The sequence below is a fragment of the Nanorana parkeri genome, unplaced genomic scaffold (assembly GCF_000935625.1).
Source record: "Nanorana parkeri isolate BGI_ZX_2015 unplaced genomic scaffold, ASM93562v1 scaffold1060, whole genome shotgun sequence".
Taxonomy (NCBI): Eukaryota; Metazoa; Chordata; class Amphibia; order Anura; family Dicroglossidae; genus Nanorana; species Nanorana parkeri.
Genome location: NW_017307328.1, coordinates 386,771 through 409,413, shown reverse-complemented (window position 1 = coordinate 409,413; position 22,643 = coordinate 386,771). Strand labels below are relative to the sequence as shown.

Here is a 22,643-nt window from a genome sequence, read left to right as displayed (position 1 = left end):
ACGGTAGTTTTTTGCAACTTCGCAGATACGCGCAATCTTAAAGCTTGACATGTTTGGTGTCTATTTACCTGATGTGACTCTGTCTTTTATGTTTTACCGAAAATTTGGGTAATAATAACTGTTTCATAGCATAACGTAGGGAAAAACTTTTTTCTAAATTTGAGGTACTTTTTTCATTATATAGTAAAAAATGAAAACCCCCAGTGGTGATCAAATACCACCAAAAGAAAGCTCTATCTGTCCCCCAAAAATGGTATTAAAATCATTTCAGTACAGCGTTGCATGACGGAATAAATGTCAGTCAAAGTACCGCAGTGCTGAATCATGAAAAATGGCCAGGTGGTTTAACGTCCCGGTCAGCAAATGGTTAAATAAACAGTGGATAGTATTTTCCGCTTCTAATAATTCTTTTATATTTTCTGTTTTTTTAACCAAGGTGGAGCAGATTATTTATTGGAGTCTTTCAGAGACAGCCCCAGAATGTCAGCGGTTTGGAACTATTTTAAAATTAACGAGGGCAGCGCACGCATGGCAGACTGCAAACTTTGTCCTGCAAAAATATCGAGAGGTGGATCACAGTTAAGTTCTTGTAACACCAGTAATCTGATAAAACATTTGAAATTGAAGCACAAAAGTGAATATGAAGAATTTGCTGCTAGCAGTAGCACTCAGAAGCTAAAGCTGCAGGAAACCTTTCCAAAAAAAAAACTGGCAAGAGACAACCCAAAAGCTGTGAAAATAACCAAGGCGCTTAGCCAATTTATTGTTCTGGATGACCAACCGCTTTCAATAGTCGATAATATGGGTTTTCGGCGATTTCTGAATGTTGTGGAGCCGAGGTATGAGATTCCCAATCGCCGCCACATCACAGATGTCATCTTACCGCAGATACACAAGGCAGTTAAAAAGCACATTTCCAGCATGTTGCAGAAGGACATGAAGGCAATTAGCTTCACCACCGACATTTGGAGCAGTAGTGTGAGTCCAGTGTCTCTCATGAGCTTAACAGCGCAGTGGATAGATTGTGATTTCTCTCTACAACAAGTGATGCTCCACGCAAAGAAATTTCAGGGCTCTCACACCAGTCAAGCAATAGCAAGGATGCTTGAGGAAATGCTTGAGACTTGGGCGATTCCCAAAACTTCTGTTCACGTTGTGGTCCGCGACAATGTCAAAAACATGATAAAAGGTATGGAAGATGCTGGACTTCCCAGTATTTCATGTGTGGCACATACACTGCAGCTGGCTGTCTCTGAAGGCCTGTTATTACAGCCCTGCATTGCAGAAGCTGTGGAAGTTGGGCGCAGAATAGTCAGCCACTTCAAACATTCCAACCTAGCATACTCTCGGCTACAGGACATCCAGATACAGCTCGGTCAGCCAGTTAAAAGGCTCCAACAAGAGGTGCAGACTCGTTGGAACAGCACATTCTACATGCTGCAGTCTCTAATTGAGCAGAAACGGGCCTTTGGAGTGTATGCATCAGAATATGAACTTCCCGCTACTATTACCGCAAACCAGTGGAATCTAATGGAGAAGGTGCTGAACATCTTGGCTCCCTTTGAAGAGCTGACTCGTCAACTGAGTTCGTCTGATGCTTTTGCCTCAGAGGTTATTCCAGCTGTCACTGTGGTACAGAGAGTGCTATCGAACATGGCTGAGGAGGACCATGGTATGAAAACGATGAGAAGCACTTTACTTGCTGCTTTGCAGAAGCGCTTTGCTGACACGGAGCAAAACCCTCTTTATGGCATCGCTACTTTACTTGATCCAAGGTAATTAGGTTTAATTTTTGCTATTAAATTCATTATAACAAAATAATCTTTATTTTTCCCATAATGAAATAGAAAAGCTGAAATGTTGGGGAGTGGTTATCATTTTTTTTTTTTTTTTAACTTTAACTTTAACTTTTTTTTAAAGTGCCCTGATTTGTCTTTTTTTCTTAATGCACAGGAAGAACTGTATACTTCTTAATTATATATCATTCATCATTGCCGTTTGCTTTGTTCTTTTTAGGTATAAGGAGCGATTCTTTTCTAATGCAGAGAATGCCAGGCATATGAAAGAAATGTTCATGCTGGAACTGCAGAAAAACTCTGAAGAAACAGCGACATCTGAGATGCATGAGGAACCAGCTGCCAAAAAGCTTTGCAGTGACCAGCCAAGTACCAGTCTGGACAGTGTCTTTGCAGAAATTGCTGGTGAATTGCCATCATCTGAAAGTAGCGCACCAACAGCTTCTAAAATACAGCTGGAAACATATCTGGGAGAGGTCACTGTGCCTCGTTCAGAGAAACCCCTCCAGTACTGGGCATTTAATAAAGTGAGATTTCCAGCTCTGGCTCAAATGGCAAAAATGTATCTTTCAGCGCCATGCAGTAGCGTGGAAAGTGACCGACTATTCAGCTCTGTGTCAAATGTCCTTACCGATAGCAAAAACAAGTTTCTAGCCGAACATGTAGAGATGCTTCTGTTCCTTAGAAAGAATTTGCCAGTAACTTTAGAAAAAATAGAGGAGTGTTCATAGGAGAAGTTAATTCACTCCTCCTATAATTATAGGACTAGAATACACTTCGTTGATAAGCTTTACTAATGCGCTCTTCACGTTTCCAACTCCATAGACTTTAATGGGGTTGGAAATGTAATGAGAGCATTGTTAAAGCTTACCGATGAAATGAAACCAACCCCTAGTGTTGCTCCCCAGGATAACACACTGAGTGCACTGTTATATGTTACTGTATTGCACCTTTTGGTTGTGATTTTTACCTTTTGTTATTATTGTTAACTTGTTATTAATATGTTTTCTGTTTAACATGTTCTGAGAAATTTCTTTGATTTGGTACAGCTTTATGACAACTTAAGCAAAGTAAACTGTTTTATTTTTTCACAGTCATGTCTTTTTTGAGTTACAGTTCTTCATAATTATTAACCACTTGCTGACCGGGGTATTAAACCCCCTTCCTGCCCAGGCCATTTTTCAGTATTCAGAGCTGCGGTACTTTTGACATTTATTCCGTCATGCAACGCTGTACTGAAGTAAATTTTATACCATTCTTTGGGGACAGATAGAGCTTTATTTTGGTAGTATTTAATCACCACTGGGGTTTTTATTTTTTACTATATAACAACAAAAAAATGAATTTTGGAAAAAAAACAAAACTTTCCCTACATTATGTTATAAAACATTTATTAGTACCCAATTTTTTGGTAAAATATAAAAGACGGGGTCATGTCGGGTAAATAGACACCAAACATGTCAAGCTTTAAAATTGCGTGCGTCCACAAAATCGCCAAAAAATACCATGCATAAAATTAGCCATAGGCTACACTTTAAAAGCTTTTACCACCCATCAGTTTAGTGTTATCGGTGATTGATGGGCCTAGAATTATTGCTCTTACTCTGACGTTACGGTGATATGTAACATGTGCCGCACAATCGTCGTGTTTGCACGTAGGCGTGCATTTACGTATATAAGTGTGTGGCCAGGGACTTAAAAACTTTTTTCGGTGTTTTTTCTTTTGTTAATGAGACTTTAATTGTGTTTAATTTTTTTACACTTAACTTGATTTCTATCACATTGGGGGCTAAAAAAATCCCCAATGGGATAGCTAGAAAAAAATTACAAGTCCTCTTAATGGTGACCCCTAATGTCACCTAGGGACCCCCAAAGAAGCTGATGAAGCAGAGATCTGCTTCATCAGCTTCTTCTCTGACTCCCAGCCAGAGAAATGACAGCTAAAAGGCAGAAGTTATGTAATAGACATCGCTTCAGACTTTAGAGAGAGAGAAGGGGGAGAGATCAGCGGTGGGAAATGCTGATCTCCCCTCCTTCACTCTTCGAGCAGCTGCCGTGCCGATCCTTTCAGTCCGGGGCACCGCAAGGTGTGGCAGCAAAGGCGGGGGGCGCACTATGCTAAAGAGTCGGCCGAACGCTTGTGTGAGACAGCCGGTAACGGCTTCTATCCTTCCCGGCGGGATTCTGCTCGCGCTTCACATGACCCTGCCGGGAAGGATCTGCCGTCCGCCCGTAATTGGGGTTATGAAACTGCCCTAAAATCATTAGTTTGTGTTGTTTTTAAGAAAATGTCACCTGTCCCTTTAGGGAAAAGTATCGGTAATTGGTATAGGCGAGTACTTGATTCAAAGTATCGGTACTCGTACTCAGCCTTAAAGAAAAATGGTATCGGTCCATCACTAATAATCTCTATGAATTCCTGCCTTCTGAACTGGTTTGAATCCCCATTTTCACACTAGCTTCTATCATTCTGGAACTGGCTTCTAGAGTTTGGGAAGGTTTGTCCAGACCTTACCATCATCACTTCAAATCTTATGATTATACTGCGCAATGCAGATTACCACTGACCAGTTATAGAGGAACAACAAATCCCAGCAATAATACTTTATACAGGGTGTTTAATATATTATTGCTGGGATTTGTTGATCCTCTATAGCTGCTGGTGTTCTACAGTGTGCCGCTGTATTATACATTGGTATTCTGTAGAGCTGCAACAATTATTAGATTAAGTCGATTAAAATACACAGGCATGCATGGAAGAATTTATTATGAATTGGGTCTGCCCCCTAACATGTTAGCTTAACTACACTATATTGCCAAAAGTATTGGGACACTTTATTTATAACAAAGTGGAAGCAACTGGAAACAACAGCAACTCAGCCACAAAGTGGTAGGCCACATAAAATGACAGAGCGGATCAGCGCATGCTGAAGTGTACAGATGTCGTCAACTGTCTGCACAGTCAGTAGCTACAGACCTCCAAACTTCGTGTGGCCTTCAGATTGGCGCAACAACAGTGCGTAGAGAGCTTCATGGAACGGTTTTCCATGGCCGAGCAGCTGCATCCAAGCCTTACATCACCAAGTGCAATGCAAAGCGTTGGATGCAGTGGTGTAAAGCACGCCGCCACTGGACTCTAGACAAGTGGAGACGTGTTCTCTGGAGTGACGAAAGCCGCTTCTCTGTCTAGCAATCCGGTGGATGTGTCAGTGACAACGGTGCTTGCCTGACTGCATTGTACCAAGTGTAAAGTTTGGTGGAGGGGGGATTATGTTGTGGAGTTGTTTTTCAGGGGTTGGGCTTTGTCCCTTAGTTGTAGAGGCTTTTTACTAAGGCTATTATTTTTGTCAAGCCTTATGCTCTACTTTTCCTTGCTCCACATAACTCTCTTTTAACATTGACTTTTAGATTTTACAGTCTTCAGTTGTATTTATTTTATTTTACCTCTGCACACTTTATTCCTTTGCAGACCACTGGAGGGTTTGACAGTCTTTACTGGCTACGGCTTGTAACAGTGCTGGGTAACATGGAGCTGCAGCTGGCCCCCTTGTTTCTCCGTTGTTGAGGGCCCGTTCACACTACATCCAGATCATCTCCAGACAAGATTGTTTTGGGACCCAAAATGCATCCCAATGTATCCCTATGCTATTTCTGGCCTCTGTTCACACCAGAGCAGTTTGATCCAGACCAGAAAAATCCTGCATGTCTCATTTTGTCTGGTCTAGAATGCACTGAAACACATGCAAATACACTGGAACACACCTGAAAGCCCATTTTAAGCTAAAAAAAAAACAAAACCCCAGCTCCAGGATGTGGCAAAATCGATGTAAAAACACGGCAAAATGCAATGCACCGCGTTCCAGAATTTGTCCAGATCTGGTCCGGAAAATGTGTGAACCTGGCCTTACTGCGCAATTTCAGCCACACTGCCAGTCCCCTTTGCTTGTCAGCGCACACAGGGTTCAAGAAACCCTGAAGATGGAGGATCCTCCTTCCTTCTCCGTTCAACCCTCAGTTGCCTTTGGTTTTCACAAACAAAAGTGTGGTGCTAAAGTGTTTCCATACAATTCTTTTTTTTTTTATATGTGTATTGTGGGGATTAGCTCCAAATAGTAGCGCATAAAGGACGCATCCACTCGCTGTAATCTTCATTCAAGGGCTTCCTTGCCCACTTTTATTAAATGAAAGTTCACAAAACAGAACAATTACCCTCGCAGGGGTTCTTTAGCATCTCATGGCAGCACCTGCCCATCCAGCCTCCTGGCTTTGCATTTGCTGCTCCGGCCTCAGCCCACTGTCTGTTCCTCCAGACAGCCTCAGTCGTGTGCTAACCTGCACACTGGGGGTTCTTCCCAATCCGCAGCACCCTGCTGCACTGGACTCCACTCTGACTCCTGGGTGGAGCTTTTCTGTCTCCCAGGTGGAGTCTTGAACCCTTCCCAACAACTTTAATTTAAAGGTTGTGCACACCTGTGCCATCAACATGCGCTGGCCACTTAGATTCTGTACACAGGAATGGAGATAACGCAGTGGCATTGCCATGCACTGCCACAGTATATGTATATATATATACACACACACATATATACACACAAGGAATGGCAGTGTCCTCTGTATTGTATTGAATTTCACACTTAAAAAGGGCAACAGCAATCCTAGTGGAGGAAGCTCCTTCTTTTAAAGATCCAACAGATCGTAAGATGGAGGTTGTTGCTTCTGTACACCATTGCTGGAATGCTGATGTGGCCAGTCCTAGCGTCTGCTCTGGTGTAACAGACTATTACTGTGTGGGTGCATTTTACCAAAGAACAAATCTGGTGGCCTTAATAGATTAAATAGTCCAGGCTCTAAAGTTTCTGTGTGATGCTATGCTGGATTTTCCTAATGTTTCTGCCTTTTCTCCTTAATGAAGAAATTGTGCTCCTGTCTTTGTCTGGCAGCTTCTCACCCTAAGGAAATTGCTTTGAACTATGTTAGTGCTCTTAGGGTCTACTTTCTGGCCACTGCAACCATGAAAAAGATGTGTTCAATGTTCTGCATTAGGAACTTGTGGCTTCTTCTGCTACCATCTCCCAGTGGATTCAACAGGCTTATGCCAATAAGCATAAAGAACTGCCTTTTCCTATAACTGCTCATACAACATCACTAATTATTTTGCCATCCAACATTAGGCCTCGGTTTTGAAGGTCTGTAAGGCTGCAACCTGGTCCTTTTAAGTCGTACTTTCACTAACAGGGTGAAGAGTTTGGAGAAGGCAGGAGAAGTGAACACTCTCGCACAATACAGCTGAACTGGAAAGTGAGCTGAAATGGAGAATTCCAATTCCTATTTTATCCCAGAGTGTACACTTCTCCTGCCTTCTCCAAACTCCTCACCCTTTTGTGAATAATCCTGTAAGTTTAACAAAGTAGATGTGGTTGCATTGGCGGATGCTAGCTTTGACCGCAAAGATTTACAGGCAGCGGTGAGATTCAACTGTTGGGGTGAGGGCTTACCGTCTTGTTTTTTGTTATTGTTGGTGTTTTGGTCCACCCATCTTGTTAGGTACTGATTGCATGTTTATTTTTTTGTTCTACTGCTAGTACTAACTGACATTCTCTGACAGTTGTGGAGATAAGCCACCTAAGAGAGCTGTATGTTTTTTTTCTAACTTCTGTAGATCGCACTATAACTCACTGGTTCTGATTTTGATCTTCAGTCAAATGACTGTGGAAAAACATTCTATTTTTTTTTCTTTTTATTACTGGACTAGACCTACTTTTATTCACTATACAGTATAACTATCTTCTTACTGTTCTTGTAGAGTGGTCGTCTTGTTTTTCCATGCTTACGTGTATCCCTCTCTCCTATAGAATTCTGCTTTCATATGTCTCCCCCCATTTTTATCTGCAGAATTATCTTCAGATGTGAAGAAGAAGAAGAAACATACTCTTCCCAGCTCCTCTTCTCCATCCTCAGATACAGCTATGGATCTGCTCAACTCAATTTCTTCCCCTGTAGTTTCTTCAAGCAAACACTCCTCCAAAAAAAATGAGAAGATACTGGCGTCCCCTGTTGGCCTTCAGTCTTCAGTCCAAGTAACCCGGAAAGAACATCGTAAAAAGGGTGGAGAGGACACTGTTGAGGATCTTTCCCACAAATCAAAAAAACCCAAGCCTCTTACTTTGCGTGAGCCTGAAGGTTTAAAGATGAAACTAATTATTTCCCCCAAAGAGAAGACAAGTGAACGACCGCTTCCAACACAAGAAAATCCATTATGTAGTGACAAAAGTTCTTCCAAAAAGAGCAAGAAATCTAAGGATGAAACCGAGAAGAGCAGTCACAAGAAACACAAAAGAGAAAGTCATACACCACGGCATGCTGGCACTCCAGATACAGCATCTTCTTCTGGAGGGGAACTTGAGGCTGGAGAACTTGTGATTGATGATTCCGTTCGAGAAACGAAGAAGAAAAAGAAATCTAAAAAGAGTAAAAAGAAAAAAGATAAACACAAGGAGGACAAACACAGAAAACACAGCAAGAGCAAGAGGGAGCATGGATTAGAGAGTTCAAAGCCCATAGCACCTTCTGTACTCCCCTCATCACCAAATTCTAGAGCTGCAACATCCTCTCCCCCACCATTACCAAGCCCGCCAGCCACAGCACTTCTGCCAACACCCGTTGTCTTGTCTCATCCTGAAGGAACAACAGACAAGAAAAAGAAGAAGGAAGAGGCAGAAAAGGTAAATAAAGAAAATAATTGGCGTTGCACTCTTGAGAAGCACCTTATTGTAGCAGGCAATGGTATAATCACTAACATTGCTGTTCATTATTGGGTCTTGTAAGTGCATCCCAAGCTAATTGATCACTTTTATTTGCAGAAATCAGTATTTGTAGTAATTGCCCTATGTTAACTTGTGCACACAGTTTAGGAATATGTTAAAAAGCTATTAAATGATCATGTAAATCTTTTGTTTATTATGAAGATATCCTATAAATCAAACAGGAATACGTTTGGCACAGAGATGTAGTCTTTCGCATATAGCGAAATTTAGGAATATACCTCCAAGTTAAACCCATAACTCCCAAAAATATAACACTGTATTACTATAATGTTATGTAATATGTCACATTTGCTTAGAGACCCAATACTAAAAATCAATTCAAAAAAATAGCACCACCATATAAATATCAGTATTTAAATCTGTATAAATAAGTCATACAGTTCAACAATTTTCAACAAGTGTCTCTCTTGGCTAGAGTAGTATATGGCAATTGTTTTGTGAATGACGGCGCTACGTTGCAGCCTCTGTCATTCACAATAATACAAGTCGACAGGTACGGCTCTACTCTTTCGCTCCTCCTGAATTAACAGGTGAGTGAGTCTTAAAAGGTAAGCTTTATTAGGTAGATTTATATCCTTGTATCTATGTTAAAACCTGAATAAAAACAAAATTAACATAAAAGGTAAGCTTAAATAAAAATATGCTTACCCATCTTGCCTAGCCAAAGCCAAACCATCCCCACCCCACCCCACCCTTAGCTGCTTACTTACATAAGGAGAACCACTGTCTTCCTGCCTTGGTGTTTAAATTCTGCAAGTGAAATCTTTGTTACTGCAGGCATGCCTGCAAAGTGAGTCATTTAATAAAACTTACAGTAAACAAGTAAAACAAGCAGCTATTGGCACCAGCAGTTATCTTAGATTGCCAAGTACCTTGACATAGTCTATGTGAAAGTCGCATGCTGAACCACTCCCTACTGCCCCTCACTATCTTACCCTTAGAGGGAAGGTGAGCTTCACTAACCAACAATAAAGTGAAAGAGGCAGTGGGCGAGAGCTAGCCTTTCTTATGCTGAGTTCATAGACTCAGTATTATAGCCAGGCAAGTATTACATTCAGAATAAGCTGTTAATGGCAGCTACAATGTTGATATGAAGTACTTTTATTTTTAAACTCTGCTAACTAAAATATTTTCTTTTGCTCCACATTGTGGTGTAACCAGCCTAAGAAGAAAAATATGTCTGCATATCAAGTGTTCTCTAAAGAGTATCGAAGCAGCATTATATCAGAACATCCAGGCATTGGTAAGACACATTTACCTGTTTCTGTACAGATATAGGCATTATACACACCAAGAGTTTCACTGCAGTTTACCTGTGTCTGTCCTCCTTGTGTTTGCTTGAAGTGGACCTCAGTGATTGAGCCTGGCCAGATAAAGATTTAGTCCTCTTTTTTTCAAAATGTAATTTGCAGTACATTTTATCATCCTGCTAACACCAACAATTTGCAAATCTTTAGTTAATATGTATACATCACACATGTGTTTTTCTCTAATATGTAGAAATCATATTAAGTTTACATCTGGACCAAATGACTCACTTTGGTTTTCCTCAGCATATGTTTGGTATGTTCATATCTGCACAAGGGATTCCACTTTTGAGTGGGATAGTTGTATAGTCTGTACTCTGCCACAGTGGTCCTACCTATGTAAGGATCACTATATGATTACTTACTGGCAAAGTGAACGACTCTTTGGTGTCTCTAGTAAAAGAAAAAAAACTTCTTTATTTTCATTATTGCTTTTGCAGTAGCATTTGACTCTTCTGTATAGTAACATTGGAGCACAGATACAGTATAAAGAAGGTTGTAGGTGCACTAGTTTTTTAACTTACCCCTCATGTAATGGGAAAGCATACTCCTGCACTTGCTGCAACATATTGGCAAAGGGTGAAAGCATCAAAGTTCAGCAGCATTATGTAATCAAGTTGTTTCTTGCCTTTAGAGATGCACTGCTGTTGTAGAAGGGCACAGATGCCTCATTCATGTTACTGTCAAAAATACCTTCGGGCTACAGTTGGGGCTTCTAGATTCAGCACTTTTAAATATGATGGCTACCAGGTTTTCTCCCCTAAAGCTTCTCAAGTTTTACTGACTAGAATAGCAGTGATTGAAAGTGACCTTCTGGATACACAAAGTACAGAATATACAGTATAATTGCCTGGAAAAAATGTCTAATTATTTTGATTTATACATTTCCAAATTGCACAGCCATGCAGATTACACTTATTTCCTAGGTTTAGCTTCCTATGTTACCTCTCTGCCTTTATCGTGTTCATTGTATATTAAATAAGCTTCATCAGCTCTGGCCAGTGAGCCGTTGTGTGTCCAGTTTTAATGATGGAAATCCCTCCCTATGAGCCTCTATTACCACAGTCTAATTTTGCTATGTGGAGGATCCTTTTTTTTTTCTTCTTAACTTCACCAAGAGTGAACAGATTATGCTTACGTTTTCGTCTGTAAATCATCCTTTGTTATTCATTCTTTTTAATCGGTTGCCAGACTTTGGAGAACTTAGTAAGAAGTTGGCTGAAGTGTGGAAACAACTGCCAGAAAAGGATAAACTTGTAAGTTGACACTTTAAAAGAAGGAAGCACTGACTGTTCCAACCTTGTATGTTAATTCAGATTTGTCTAAATACTGCATGCTAAATTCTGTTCATGCTGACTGTAGGTCTGGAAACAGAAGGCTCAATATCTTCAACACAAGCAAAACAAAGCAGAGGCCACTACTGTGAAACGCAAGCCTAGCCCATCAGAATCTACTTCAAAGAGCAAAGGTATGGAAAAATGCTAATAGGTGTTGGTTTTTCCACTGCTAGAAAAGTTATCAAAAGAATCATTTAATATATAAAGAAAACCTGCTCTGAAAGAAATATATGGGCTACCATTGCTTCCTGAAAATGCTAGTTGCTTGGTTGATCTATTGACTTAAGCACTTCGATTAACCAACCTCATCAGTGTCAACTTAATCCGCAAAGTTTTTCCATAACTCCCAAAAAACTAAAGACATTGGATCAGCATATAATCTAGCAACTAGCATTTCTTTATGCATAGGTTTCTTGAATCATCACCACATTGTTTAAACATTTGGTTGTGGAAAATGCAGTAACTAATCTATACGGTTTAGTCATTCCTGTTTTTTTGCTTTGATGTGTGTATGCTTGTTCTCTAGGTTCACCTTCATCCTCCAGCCTCCCTTCACCTCACAAGAAGTCCTCAAGTAGTACTGTGTCTTTCTCTTCTTCACCTGCCAAAGTCCCCGACACAGAACCAATCGATGTGGCAGCTCATCTCCAGCTATTAGGGGAGTCATTGAGCCTGATTGGACATAGACTACAAGAAACTGAGGTGATGGTCAGCAAAAACCCTGTAGGTTACCACAGAAATGACATTGTACATTTCACACACATTGTTAATATGTACACAACTAAATATTGCAAGTATTCATCTGTTTTGCAGATTGTTAAAAGTACTTTTTTCAAGAGTTATTTTTTGTGATTGCATTACAGTATAAAAAATGTGTGACTGACCCTAAAGAATGATTTTATATTAAATTATTTTATAAAGCTAGCATCAGCCCGTGGAAATCCTTGTTTATTCCTAGGTAGAAAATGGTCTGGCTTCTGCTTCAGGTGCCCTCACAATGCAAATGTTTTTGACCTCACTAGCACAGTAACCATCTGTTATTCTAAACTGAATGAACGGGAACTGGGATTTACTGATCCCTATCAAGAAAGCATGTTGGGGTTCTAACAAAGGAGAATTATGCAGCACTTTTGGAGAATATGACATTGTCCTTTGTCCCATGTCAGCCAGCTCGTCAATAGCCATATTTGGGAGGAACTCAATAAGTGGAGAGCAGATAGTAGTGTTATTTTAATGTGTGCAGTCAATCACTCTAAAATATAAAAAGCCTATAATTAGTTTTATGAGCTGTGTGTTTTTACAAATGAGTGCTGTTTTAATTCAGCCACATAACAGATGACTACATTTTAGAATACTACAAGTATGTAGAAATGCAAGACATGACAGTAAAAAAACAAAACAAATAGTAGGCGTATAAAATAGCAATGAAATAACTCCTAGTTATAAATTCCAGGCACATTTAGACATACTGTACATGATGGTGATGTCATGCTTTTTACAGTTTGAAGCCAATCATAGTCATGTATTTGTGGCTGTTGGCAAATGAAAAAAAAAAAATACACCTGTGTTTGTCTAACTGCATTACGAAAAAAAACTCTACATACTATTCCTGTACAAACTAATTAGTAATTGTGAGGCTCTTAAAGGTACACCTCAAGCAAAAATAAAAAATTGTGATTTAGAGTGATTCCAGGTACAGCCAGCTTACTGAATGACTGGCATTCATTTACTGCACCTGGCTCCCTAGACAGCCGATATCCTCTAGTTGATTCTGAGCCTTTCGACCGAGCCATATAGCAAAAAGTTGTAGATTTGCTGGACACTACAGTACTACTGCTCACCAAGGCCTACCTCTTTTCTCTCATTTCCAAAATCCATGCCGCGGTTTGGAGACTGCGGTGTCGTATGGAGTTCCAATTGCCTAACACTAGAGATTGGATGCTGTGATTGGAGGGGAGGCAACATATTTTCCTCTGACATTGGTTTTCTAAAATGATGTCTGCAATTGCACTAAGAACAATTGTTTTTTTTTTCCCTGTATGGCCACTTTCAAGGCCATTAAGGTGAACATTTGTGCACACTCTACTTTCCTGATTAAAAGGGAGAAAATTGTCTCTCCTTGAGTGTCTCAAGTATGTGAAGATCAATTAAATTGCAAAAGCACTGTCTGATCTGTCCGGGGCTCTGATGAGAAACTGCCATAAAATCATCAGTCTGTATTGTTTTAGAAAAAATGTTGCATGTCCCTTAAAGAAAAAGTATCGCTAATTGGTATTGGCGAGTACCTGAGGAAAAGTTCCTGTACTTGGTCTTGAAAAAAATGGTTTCGGGACATCACTAAAAAAAAAAGGAACTGATTGTTCTTTGTTTGGTGTCTCTGAAATGTGAAGTAACATGGGTAGATTGTGTGTTCATGCATATTCCAATTTCAGAGTGGCAGGTTTGAGCCCATTCCCTTATGAATTCCCTATTAGTTACTAAAGTTGCCCATGACATTTAAGGAAGAACTCTTGGCAAAATGTTTATTAACCTTTGCAGTGGGGGTTAACTGTTCCTTTTTGTCTAAGGGCTAAAAAAAAAAAAATGTTATACTCTTCTGATCCTCGGAGCCCCACTGCAAGGGTTGATAAAAGTTTTGCCCGGAGTTCTTCTTTAAAGATGAGGGAATGGGACAGGCCCATGTTGACTTCCCTAGCTGAGTTGATATTCGCATATTAGATCTCCCTGGAGATTCATGAACAAGTACATGCTGGCTTCCCTAGGTGCCTGCATTTCATTTATGATGACAAATTAGTACTTTGTATGTAAGAACAGTTCACTTTTTTCTTGTTCGTTTATAATCTCAGTTAACTGACATTTTTTTATATTTAAGGGCATGGTTGCTGTATCTGGTAGTCTTTCGGTTCTTTTGGACTCTGTGCTCTGCGCCCTGGGTCCCTTGGTTTGCCTCACTAGCCACGTTCCGCAGCTGAATGCATGTCCCAAGCAAGTATTGGTGAGTATTTAACTTTGTTTTCCTTTTTATTCACTATGATGTTACTGGGGACCTTTTAGTCAAACAGAAATTCCCACCTCCAGTGTAATCATAATTAGAAAAGTAGTTTCTTCCAAAACAGGGTAATAGAAGAAAGAGAAAAAATGGAGAAACCCGAGATCCAGGGGAGATCCGTCTAAATGTAGTCTTATCAAAGTACAGACAAAATTCTGTTAACACGTTGGCTGAAATACTGATATTCACACTTTATTTTGTCAAACAAGGTACACAGTTGATGCGTTTCTTGGTACTGGTTGATGCGTTTCTTGGTACAACCACTTGTTCGGGAAGGTGTATGACTGGGCTTACAGCAAATATTGTGGCAGCCTCCAGTCTGTGTGCCTCCAGCCCTGTCATTACCGACTTCAACATTTTCGTGTGTGTCAAATACCTCCCATACTCCCCTTTCTGCATGCTGTGGACCCTTCCTCTAGCTCGTACATCTTGTCATGTGCAAGCAAGCGAGAGAAAATACAGGGGAGGAGCAGGTATTTACACTGCCAGAAAGGATTGCAGAGCAGCGAAGCAAATGCATTTCAACATACGGCACGCAGGAAATTTGTTTGGGTTCCCCAGAGTTTTTAAAATAACATGGTCTTTGATTCTCTATTTTAAGTTCCATAAAGGACAGAGTGAGGGATTTCCAGGCTTTTGTCTAAAGCAGCATGTGATGTATTTTGTGTATTTAATACCCAGAGTGGTTAATTATTTATTTATTTATTTTTACACCTCCTTGTGGTATATGGTAATTTCCGGTGATAATCATGAAATTAATAATGATAATGGCAAGGAAAAAAATCAGTAAAAATGATAGTCTTCCTTTACCTTTAGTGGCTAATCAAGAAATGTCCCCGTACATTGGGGGTAAGTTTTTCTTCTGAAGAGCGGGGACCCGAGACCACAGCACAACAGCTCAGCCATAGAGACTGTAGAGCAGACGAAGAACGTCTGTTCTTCATCTGCTCTGTGTGATCACTGTGTCCGGAGCGCTGTAATCACAGCACCACCTGTCTCAGCAGAATTGGTATTCTGTATCGGCAAGTACCAAAATATCGATACGCATACTCGATACCGAAAAAACGATATTATTGCATCACTAGTTTTGAATAAAACTATTTTTTTGTATTGGGACAAGTAGATTGTCATGAAGGACAAGTAGATTCGGCCCCCGCTTTAGCTCTTGGACAAGTAGTTTAAAAAAAAAAAATCCACACCTCTGTGTTGCTATATACACTGTGATGCCAATCATTAGGATTTATTTTCAATGTGGTAGAGATTGAGAATGGGTCAATTCTTTTTCTTTTTTTTTTATGAAACTGAAAAAGAAGTACAAAAACTGTTTATAACTTGTTCATTATTGTCCAACTAGTTAAAACCTTTCACTCTCTTGTACGTGTATAATGTTTGACACTCTGTTTTAAATAAAACTCCCACATTACAATAGTACATTGCTGATCAATATTTTTTCATTTTCCCTAGTCCAATACTTTGGATAACATCGCCTATGTGATGCCTGGCTTGTGACTGCAAGAGGAGGAGTGACACGCAACACAGAGAACACATTTTCTATTTGTACAGTACTGTATGATATGTATAAAGGATGTGGATTGTTTTGTAACATTTTGTAATTTTAGTACCATTTCTACAGAAAAATCAATTTTATGGGGAAAAAAATGTTTTTATTCTGCACCACAGAATCATTATTGGTTTTTTTAATGCTTGCCAAGCCGATTGATGTGTTTGCTTTATAAACCAGAATATATTGAAGCACTGTTTTGTGTTACAACTCATTTGTTTTACAGGTTAACTGTAGTTTTAACAAGTACCTTCAACTGCCAAGATATTTGTTTGTGCTGGGATGGACAAATATTTATGGAATTCAGGAGCCAGTCTGTCCAATCCAGGATCCAGTGTGATTTTTTTTTTTTTAGGAGCCAGCTTTATTGACAACAACTAGAGAAAACCTTAATGGTTACATGTCAGCTGTAATTTATAAAGGAACATTTGCTAACTGGCTCCTGGGATTTGTTCAGCCCTGTGTTATTGTAGATTTTATATTCCTAGTAAGTATTATCCCTTTTGCTGCCCCCAATGTAAGTTATAACTCGGCGGCAGCGGGCCCCTGTAATCTGACATGTTTTACATTTTGTGACTGCCACCTGATCACTTCCACAAGCTGGCAAACATGGGTCCCTACTCCCACCCAATACCCTCCACCATGTTGGCATCTCAGATGTTGGCAGAGAGAGGTCAGAGAGACCAGCAAATATCTGTCTGATCTCCTCCCTGCTGAATGAACCTGGAAGCGATGATTTCTTCACTTCATCTCTTTTTTTCTTCACCTGGATTCTGAGCTGTCATTCCCCAGCTAGCCACTTGAGGAATGGGGTGTTAAACCCCCTTCCTGTGCAGGCCATTTTTCAGTATTCAGCACTGCAGTACTTGGACTGACATCTATATAAAGAAAACGGACAATTTTTCAGTCATGCAACGCTGTAGTGAAATTAATTTTATATAATTTTTTGGGGACATAGAGCTTTCTTTTGGTGGTATTTAATTACCACTGGGGTTTTTTATTTTTTACTATATAAAGAAAAAAAGTACTGAAAATTTTGGAAAAGAAAAGTTTTTCCTACATTATGTTATAAAACATTTATGATTACTACATTTTTTAGTAACATATAAAAGACGGGGTCAAGTTGGTTAAACATGTCAAGTCTTAAAATTAAAAAACTACCATACCCAAAATTTGCCATAGCTTTTACCGCTCATCAGTTTAGTGTTATCAGTGATTGATGGGCCTAGAATTATTGCTCACACTCCTACGTTCGCGGCGATATGTAACATTTATGGTGTAATGGGCGCAATCGACGTTTTTGCAAGTAGGCGTACCGGACGTATGATGCGTGTGACTTTAATTTTTTATTTTTTTAACACTTAACTTCATTGTTTTACATAGGGGGCTTGTTAGGGGGGCGAGGAGCACTGGGCGACACCACCTACAAGCGATCGGGCGGCTCTAAAGCCACCAAAAGGCTTGTATGTAAACAGCAATCGCTGACTATATAAAGTTTTGACAGTTTCTCACTCGTGCGGGCACAAGGACATTTAAAACGTCCACTCACATTCAAAAAGCGGGAAGCAGTTAAATAAATTTAAGTATAAAAAATGGTGTTTTAAAAATAAATGCATATTTAATTAAGGGTTTTCTTATTCTTGCCCAACCTTGGATGTTCCTTCTACCCCTCAAATATCTTTAAATATATCAAGTAAATCAAAACTGCAAAAAGGAGAGGGAGCCCTCTGCAGCACCGGTGAAAACTTGGAAACATGCAGAAATCTGATTACCAGAGTTCATGAAAAAAACTGACAGTTTTCGAAAAAGAACACATGAGGCCGTTTCAACTCCTTTGTTGCTGTAATAATTAAGAAACAAGTGTGGAATACATAACTGTAAGGAAGATCATTATATTTACTTTTAAAGTAATGTGGCTTGCCAGAAAAGTATTCAGTTCAATTTGTCTGACATTGGCTGTTTGTTTTCAAAACATTTTTATATGCTTGTAAAATAATTGATAGAAATGTGTTTCCTGATTTCTGGTGTCAGTGGTCCTAATAATTCCAACTTTATTTGGCTGTTATTCTCTCCAAGGTGGAAGAAGACTATTAATCTAGCAAGAATACTGTGGATTTTATGTAGTGGACTCTGGATTAAACATGGCTGACTGTTTATACATTGGTGCTGCATTTCTTAACTCAGAATTCATGAATTGGTATTTTTCTTAAACATTACTTACAATTGTTAATGAATAAACTGTATCTAAAAAATAAACACTGAATACAGGGTGACCACATGACACTGAATTCAAAGAGGTTTTTTTGTAACTAGATAGCACAGCAGAGTTTCTACTTTTCCTGAAGATTTTTTTTTTTCTTTTTATCATGGAAACCTTTCGACGGCAGGCTGGGCAACAAACTGTATATATACATTGCATTCAGAAAGTATTCGGACCCCCTTCACTTTTTTCAATTTGATGTTTTGTTTGATGATTTTATGTTGCCTGATACTACAGTTGTTTAAATTCTTTTTTTCTCATTAATCTACAACCAGGTAGCCCATAATGACAGTGAAAACAGAATTTTTGAAATGTCTGTGAATTTATTAAAAAGAAAAAAATGAAATATCACATGTACGAAGTATTCAGACCCTTCACTCAGTACTTTGTTGAAGCACCTTTGGCAGCAATTACAGCCTTGAGTCTTTTTGGGTATGGCGCAACAAGCTTTGCACACCTGGATTGGGGGATTTTCTGCCATTCTTCTTTGCAAATCCTCTCAAGCTTATTCATGTCTGTGTCTTAGTCTGTGGACAGCCATTTTCAGATGTTCAAGTCAGGGCTCTGGCTGGGCCACTATAGGTCATTCACAGAGTTGTCCCTAAGCCACTCCTGTATCGTCTCAGCTGTGTGCTTAGGATCGTTGTCATGTTGGAAGGTGAACCTTCGGCCCAGTCTGAGGTCCCGAGTGCTGTGGAACAGGTTTTCGTTGAGAATATCTCTGTACTTTGATCTATTCAGCTTTCCCTCAACCTTGACCAGTCCCTGCTGCTGAAAAACACCCCCACAGCATGATGCTGCCACATCCATACTTCATTGTTGCAATGGTATTAAACAGGTAATGAGCGGTGCCTGGTTTCCTCCAGACATAACGTTTAGAATTGAGGCCTAACAGTTCAATCTTGGTTTCATCAGACCAGAGAATCTTGTTACACACAGTCTAAGAGTCCTTCAGGTGCTTTTTCAAGTCCAAACAGGCTTTCATGTGTTTTGCATCGAGGGGGGGCTTCCGTCTAGCCACTCTGCCATAAAGGTCAGATCGGTGGAGGGCTGCAGTGATGGTGGTCCTTCTGGAATTTTGTCCCATCTCCACACAGGATCTCTGGAGCTCAGTCAGAGTGACCATCCGGTTCTTGGTCACCTCTCTTATGAAGAGCCTTCTCCCTCGATTGCTCAGTTTGGCCGCGTGACCAGCTCTTGAAAGAGTCCTGATTGTGCCAAACTACTTCCATTTGAGAATTATGGAGGCAATTGTGCTCTTGGGAGCCTTCAGTGCGGGATAATTTTTGTGTAGCCTTCCCCAGATCTGTGCATTGCAATAATCCTGTCTCTGAGCTCTGCAGGCAGTTTCTTTGACCTCATGGCTTTTGCTCTGATACAGTATGCATTGTCAGCTATGAGGCCTTCTATAGAGAGGTGTGTGCCTTTCCAAATCATGTCCAATCAATTTAACTTACCACAGGGGGAGTCCAATCAAGGTGTAGAAACATCTCAGCAACGATCAAGAGAAATGGGAGTGTCAGGGATACCGGCACAGGTGACCCCACACCTGCGCAGGTACCCACACAGGCAGACCAAACACGTGTGACCACACAGGACAAGCCAGAATGTATGATATACCGTTTTAATATGCCAACCAGAATAATATAAACAGGTATTAGCAACCAACTACGTCTAAACCACACCACATGCAAAAGTAACAGGCAAGCAAACCCAGGGAGCAAAGCATAACACCAGGGGAACTGAGGGACAAAAGGTCAGGGTACAAGGAGCTAACAGGACTCGGGAACATAAGCAGGTCACGGTTCTGGACAACAAGCAGAGAACATAAACAGGATACATGACTCGGGAACAGAAGCAGGTTACAGTACTGGGGACTCAGGTGAAACAATACTGAGCCACAGACCTTACTGGAGGGAGGGCTTAAGTACCCTCCCAGGGAGCACCAGGTGGTGGATGATTGGTGGCAGCTGGGAGACACCTGCAGGTGAGCACTGGAGTTGCAGTTTCCAGCGCCACCCAGTGGAGGTCTGGTACCTAGCAGTTCCTGGCTGCCTGGAGACCCCCGCAGGTGAGTATGGAAACTGCAGGGCTTAGCTCCAGCGCCACCTGGAGGCTCTCTGGATCCTAACGGGGAGACACCTGAGCTAAATTTTAAGTGTTGCAAAGGGTCTGAATACCGATGCCAATGGGATATTTACATTTTTCATACATTTGCAAACATTTCTAAAATTCTGTTACACTTTGTCATTATGGGGTACTGAACGTAGATTAATGAGGGGAAAAAAAGAATTCAAACAAATGTTGTATCAGGCTGCAACATAACAAAATTGAACAAAATGAAGGGGGTCTGAATACTTTCTGAAAGCACTGTATGTATATATGTGTGCATATATATATATATATATATTATCCTCACCACGGCAGGTTCGCCTGCAACTGCTCTGTATCCCCATAGAGTAGCGTGTGAGATGTCTCTCTTGGTGAACGTATGACCGGCCAGTCCTGATTGACCAGTCAGTTTCCTTCTACAGGGAGACAGCACCCTGGTCCTGGCCAAAGGTTAACCACCCTTTCTGTGCAGTGGAGTGCTCCAGGGGGTTCTCTCTCCCCTACCTTTGTGGTTAGAGGGAAAACCAAGGTGAGGGGGGTACTGTGTGTGGGTGGTGCCTGCTTAGGTAGGAGTCAGGTGTTCATGTTGCTTACTGTGGTATGTGGTGCAGGCACCTGGGGTACTGATTCATGGGGCTATGGCTGTGTGGCCTACTCCAGGCTGGGCGCTGCAGCTGTCATTTACTGAGGGCTGGCTGTTCTTCTCCTCTGGCCCCCTCGGTCAGAAGCAGGCACCCATAATACTAAGGCCTGCCCTACGGGGTGCTATAATTTATGTTGCAACATTTTGGCCTACTCCCACCTGCCATCTTTGTTGTAGGCTGTCTGCCCTTCTCCAACATCATTTCCGCCTGTGCAACAGGTGGTTTAGAAGGGCGGGTAGGGGCAGTCCTTTTGCCTCTGGTGAGCCTCAGCCACTGTGCTGTCTGATATGTCGGGGCAGTCTGCTGGGTCCCTGAAGGACAAGATATTTGGGTAGGGGTCTCCCTTGGGTAGCTAGGGTTATGGTCATCCTTGTGGGAGTATGTCCATTCCCAAGACGTTGATGGAATGGGCCAAGCTTCTTCATACTGGCCTGGTGAGCAAGAATGTCGCTGTGGCCTATGTTGAGCTTGTAAATCACATTATACAGAGTCTGAAGTATCTTTGTAATGATACCCTGGATCCTGGACCTCTGTTAGCCAGACTATCTGCGCCATGGCCATAGCATATGTCAACCATCAGGAGGCACCAAAAGCACGGCCGCTGCATTGGAGGTTTCCCACATTCTTCATCAAGCAGTGAAGCACATCCCATCCCTCTCCGTGGTGTCCATACTGAGTGTGGAAATTGTTAAGCAATCTATCTCAGCTGTCAGACCCTGAATCAGGGAGAGTGATCCCTTCATCTGAAGGTTTTTGCCTTCTCTGTCTATGTTGGGTGACTCCGGATGTGGACCTCCTGGCTTCTTTATTCCAACCATGTCAAAGCATGTAAGGCTATTTCCTATAAGATAGAAAAAACATGGTACCTGCATGAATCTATAACTAGCCTATACGGCAGGGTGCACATTGGGAAGGCTTACAACAATACAAAACACAGAAAATCCCCAGCTCGCCTGCCAGCTAGCCTGCAACCAAACAAATTGCCCTGTCAACAGTATGCGTTCAAATCAGAGGTTTAAGTTGCACAAACTTTTGGCCAAAAATATGTGGAAGCCACACTGCCGCGCCAAGGCACCTCTGCAAGGTGTGGTCCTAACTCTATGTATATGAGTCTCCAAGTGTGAGCATATTAATGCAGTCGATAAATTGCATGCAGGTGTACCTCGAGGTAGCCAACTCCTCCTAATAAGGTGCAGGGACGCACTGGAGGCCCAGCAACCAAAAATGCACGCTGGGACCCCAATGCGTCCTCTCAACCAAAAATAGTAAAACTAGAAAAAACATGGTAGCCAGTGCATACGCATCCAATGTGACCAGCCACAAACAGAGCAACCCACGGCCCTGAGTGGTTCAAGACGGGGACCAAGAGCCCAGAGAAAACCGGACAAGAAGCGATGAAGAGTTAAAGACCCCTCTTCTTCCGCCCAATCTTGTCCAGTCAGCTCAAGTCTGAGAGAGATAAAGAAAAAGAATGCAGCCTTACAGCCCCAACTCCATCACTCTAAGAGCCACCTGTGTGCAAGAGGCCATCTCCAGCTGTGTCTTTAGCAGTATACAAATTATTGGTCAGCTCTACAGCCACCGGGTCACTTGTATTTAAAAGCCAACAGTTGGCTGAAATCAACTAGAGCAGCTGTGATCTTGGTTTTACCCACTTTGACCATGAGGTTTATATATGTATTGTGGTCCTGAAGTGGTTAAGATTGGGCCCTTAGCACCATTATGGCCAGGCGTCTGCACTGTCCTCATTTGC

At 41.1% G+C, this 22,643-nt stretch overlaps 1 protein-coding gene across 3 annotated transcripts in view; it reads left to right on the top strand.

Annotated features, from left to right (window-relative positions):
* HMGXB4 (HMG-box containing 4) overlaps window positions 1-15,978 on the top strand; it is a 28,467-nt gene extending 12,489 nt beyond the window's left edge. Inside the window, exons 5-11 of one of the 3 annotated variants that reach the window (XM_018567542.1) lie at window positions 7,689-8,518; window positions 9,782-9,863; window positions 11,119-11,183; window positions 11,290-11,395; window positions 11,791-11,966; window positions 14,137-14,259; window positions 15,778-15,978. In XM_018567542.1, coding sequence (XP_018423044.1) covers window positions 7,689-8,518; window positions 9,782-9,863; window positions 11,119-11,183; window positions 11,290-11,395; window positions 11,791-11,966; window positions 14,137-14,259; window positions 15,778-15,822 — 1,427 coding nt within the window. In that variant the 3' untranslated portion in view covers window positions 15,823-15,978. Of the gene's footprint in view, window positions 1-7,688; window positions 8,519-9,778; window positions 9,864-11,118; window positions 11,184-11,289; window positions 11,396-11,790; window positions 11,988-14,136; window positions 14,260-15,777 lie in introns of all 3 variants that reach the window. The other 2 variants (XM_018567541.1, XM_018567540.1) reach the window with 2 other exon arrangements.
* The last annotated feature ends 6,665 nt before the right edge of the window (window positions 15,979-22,643 follow it).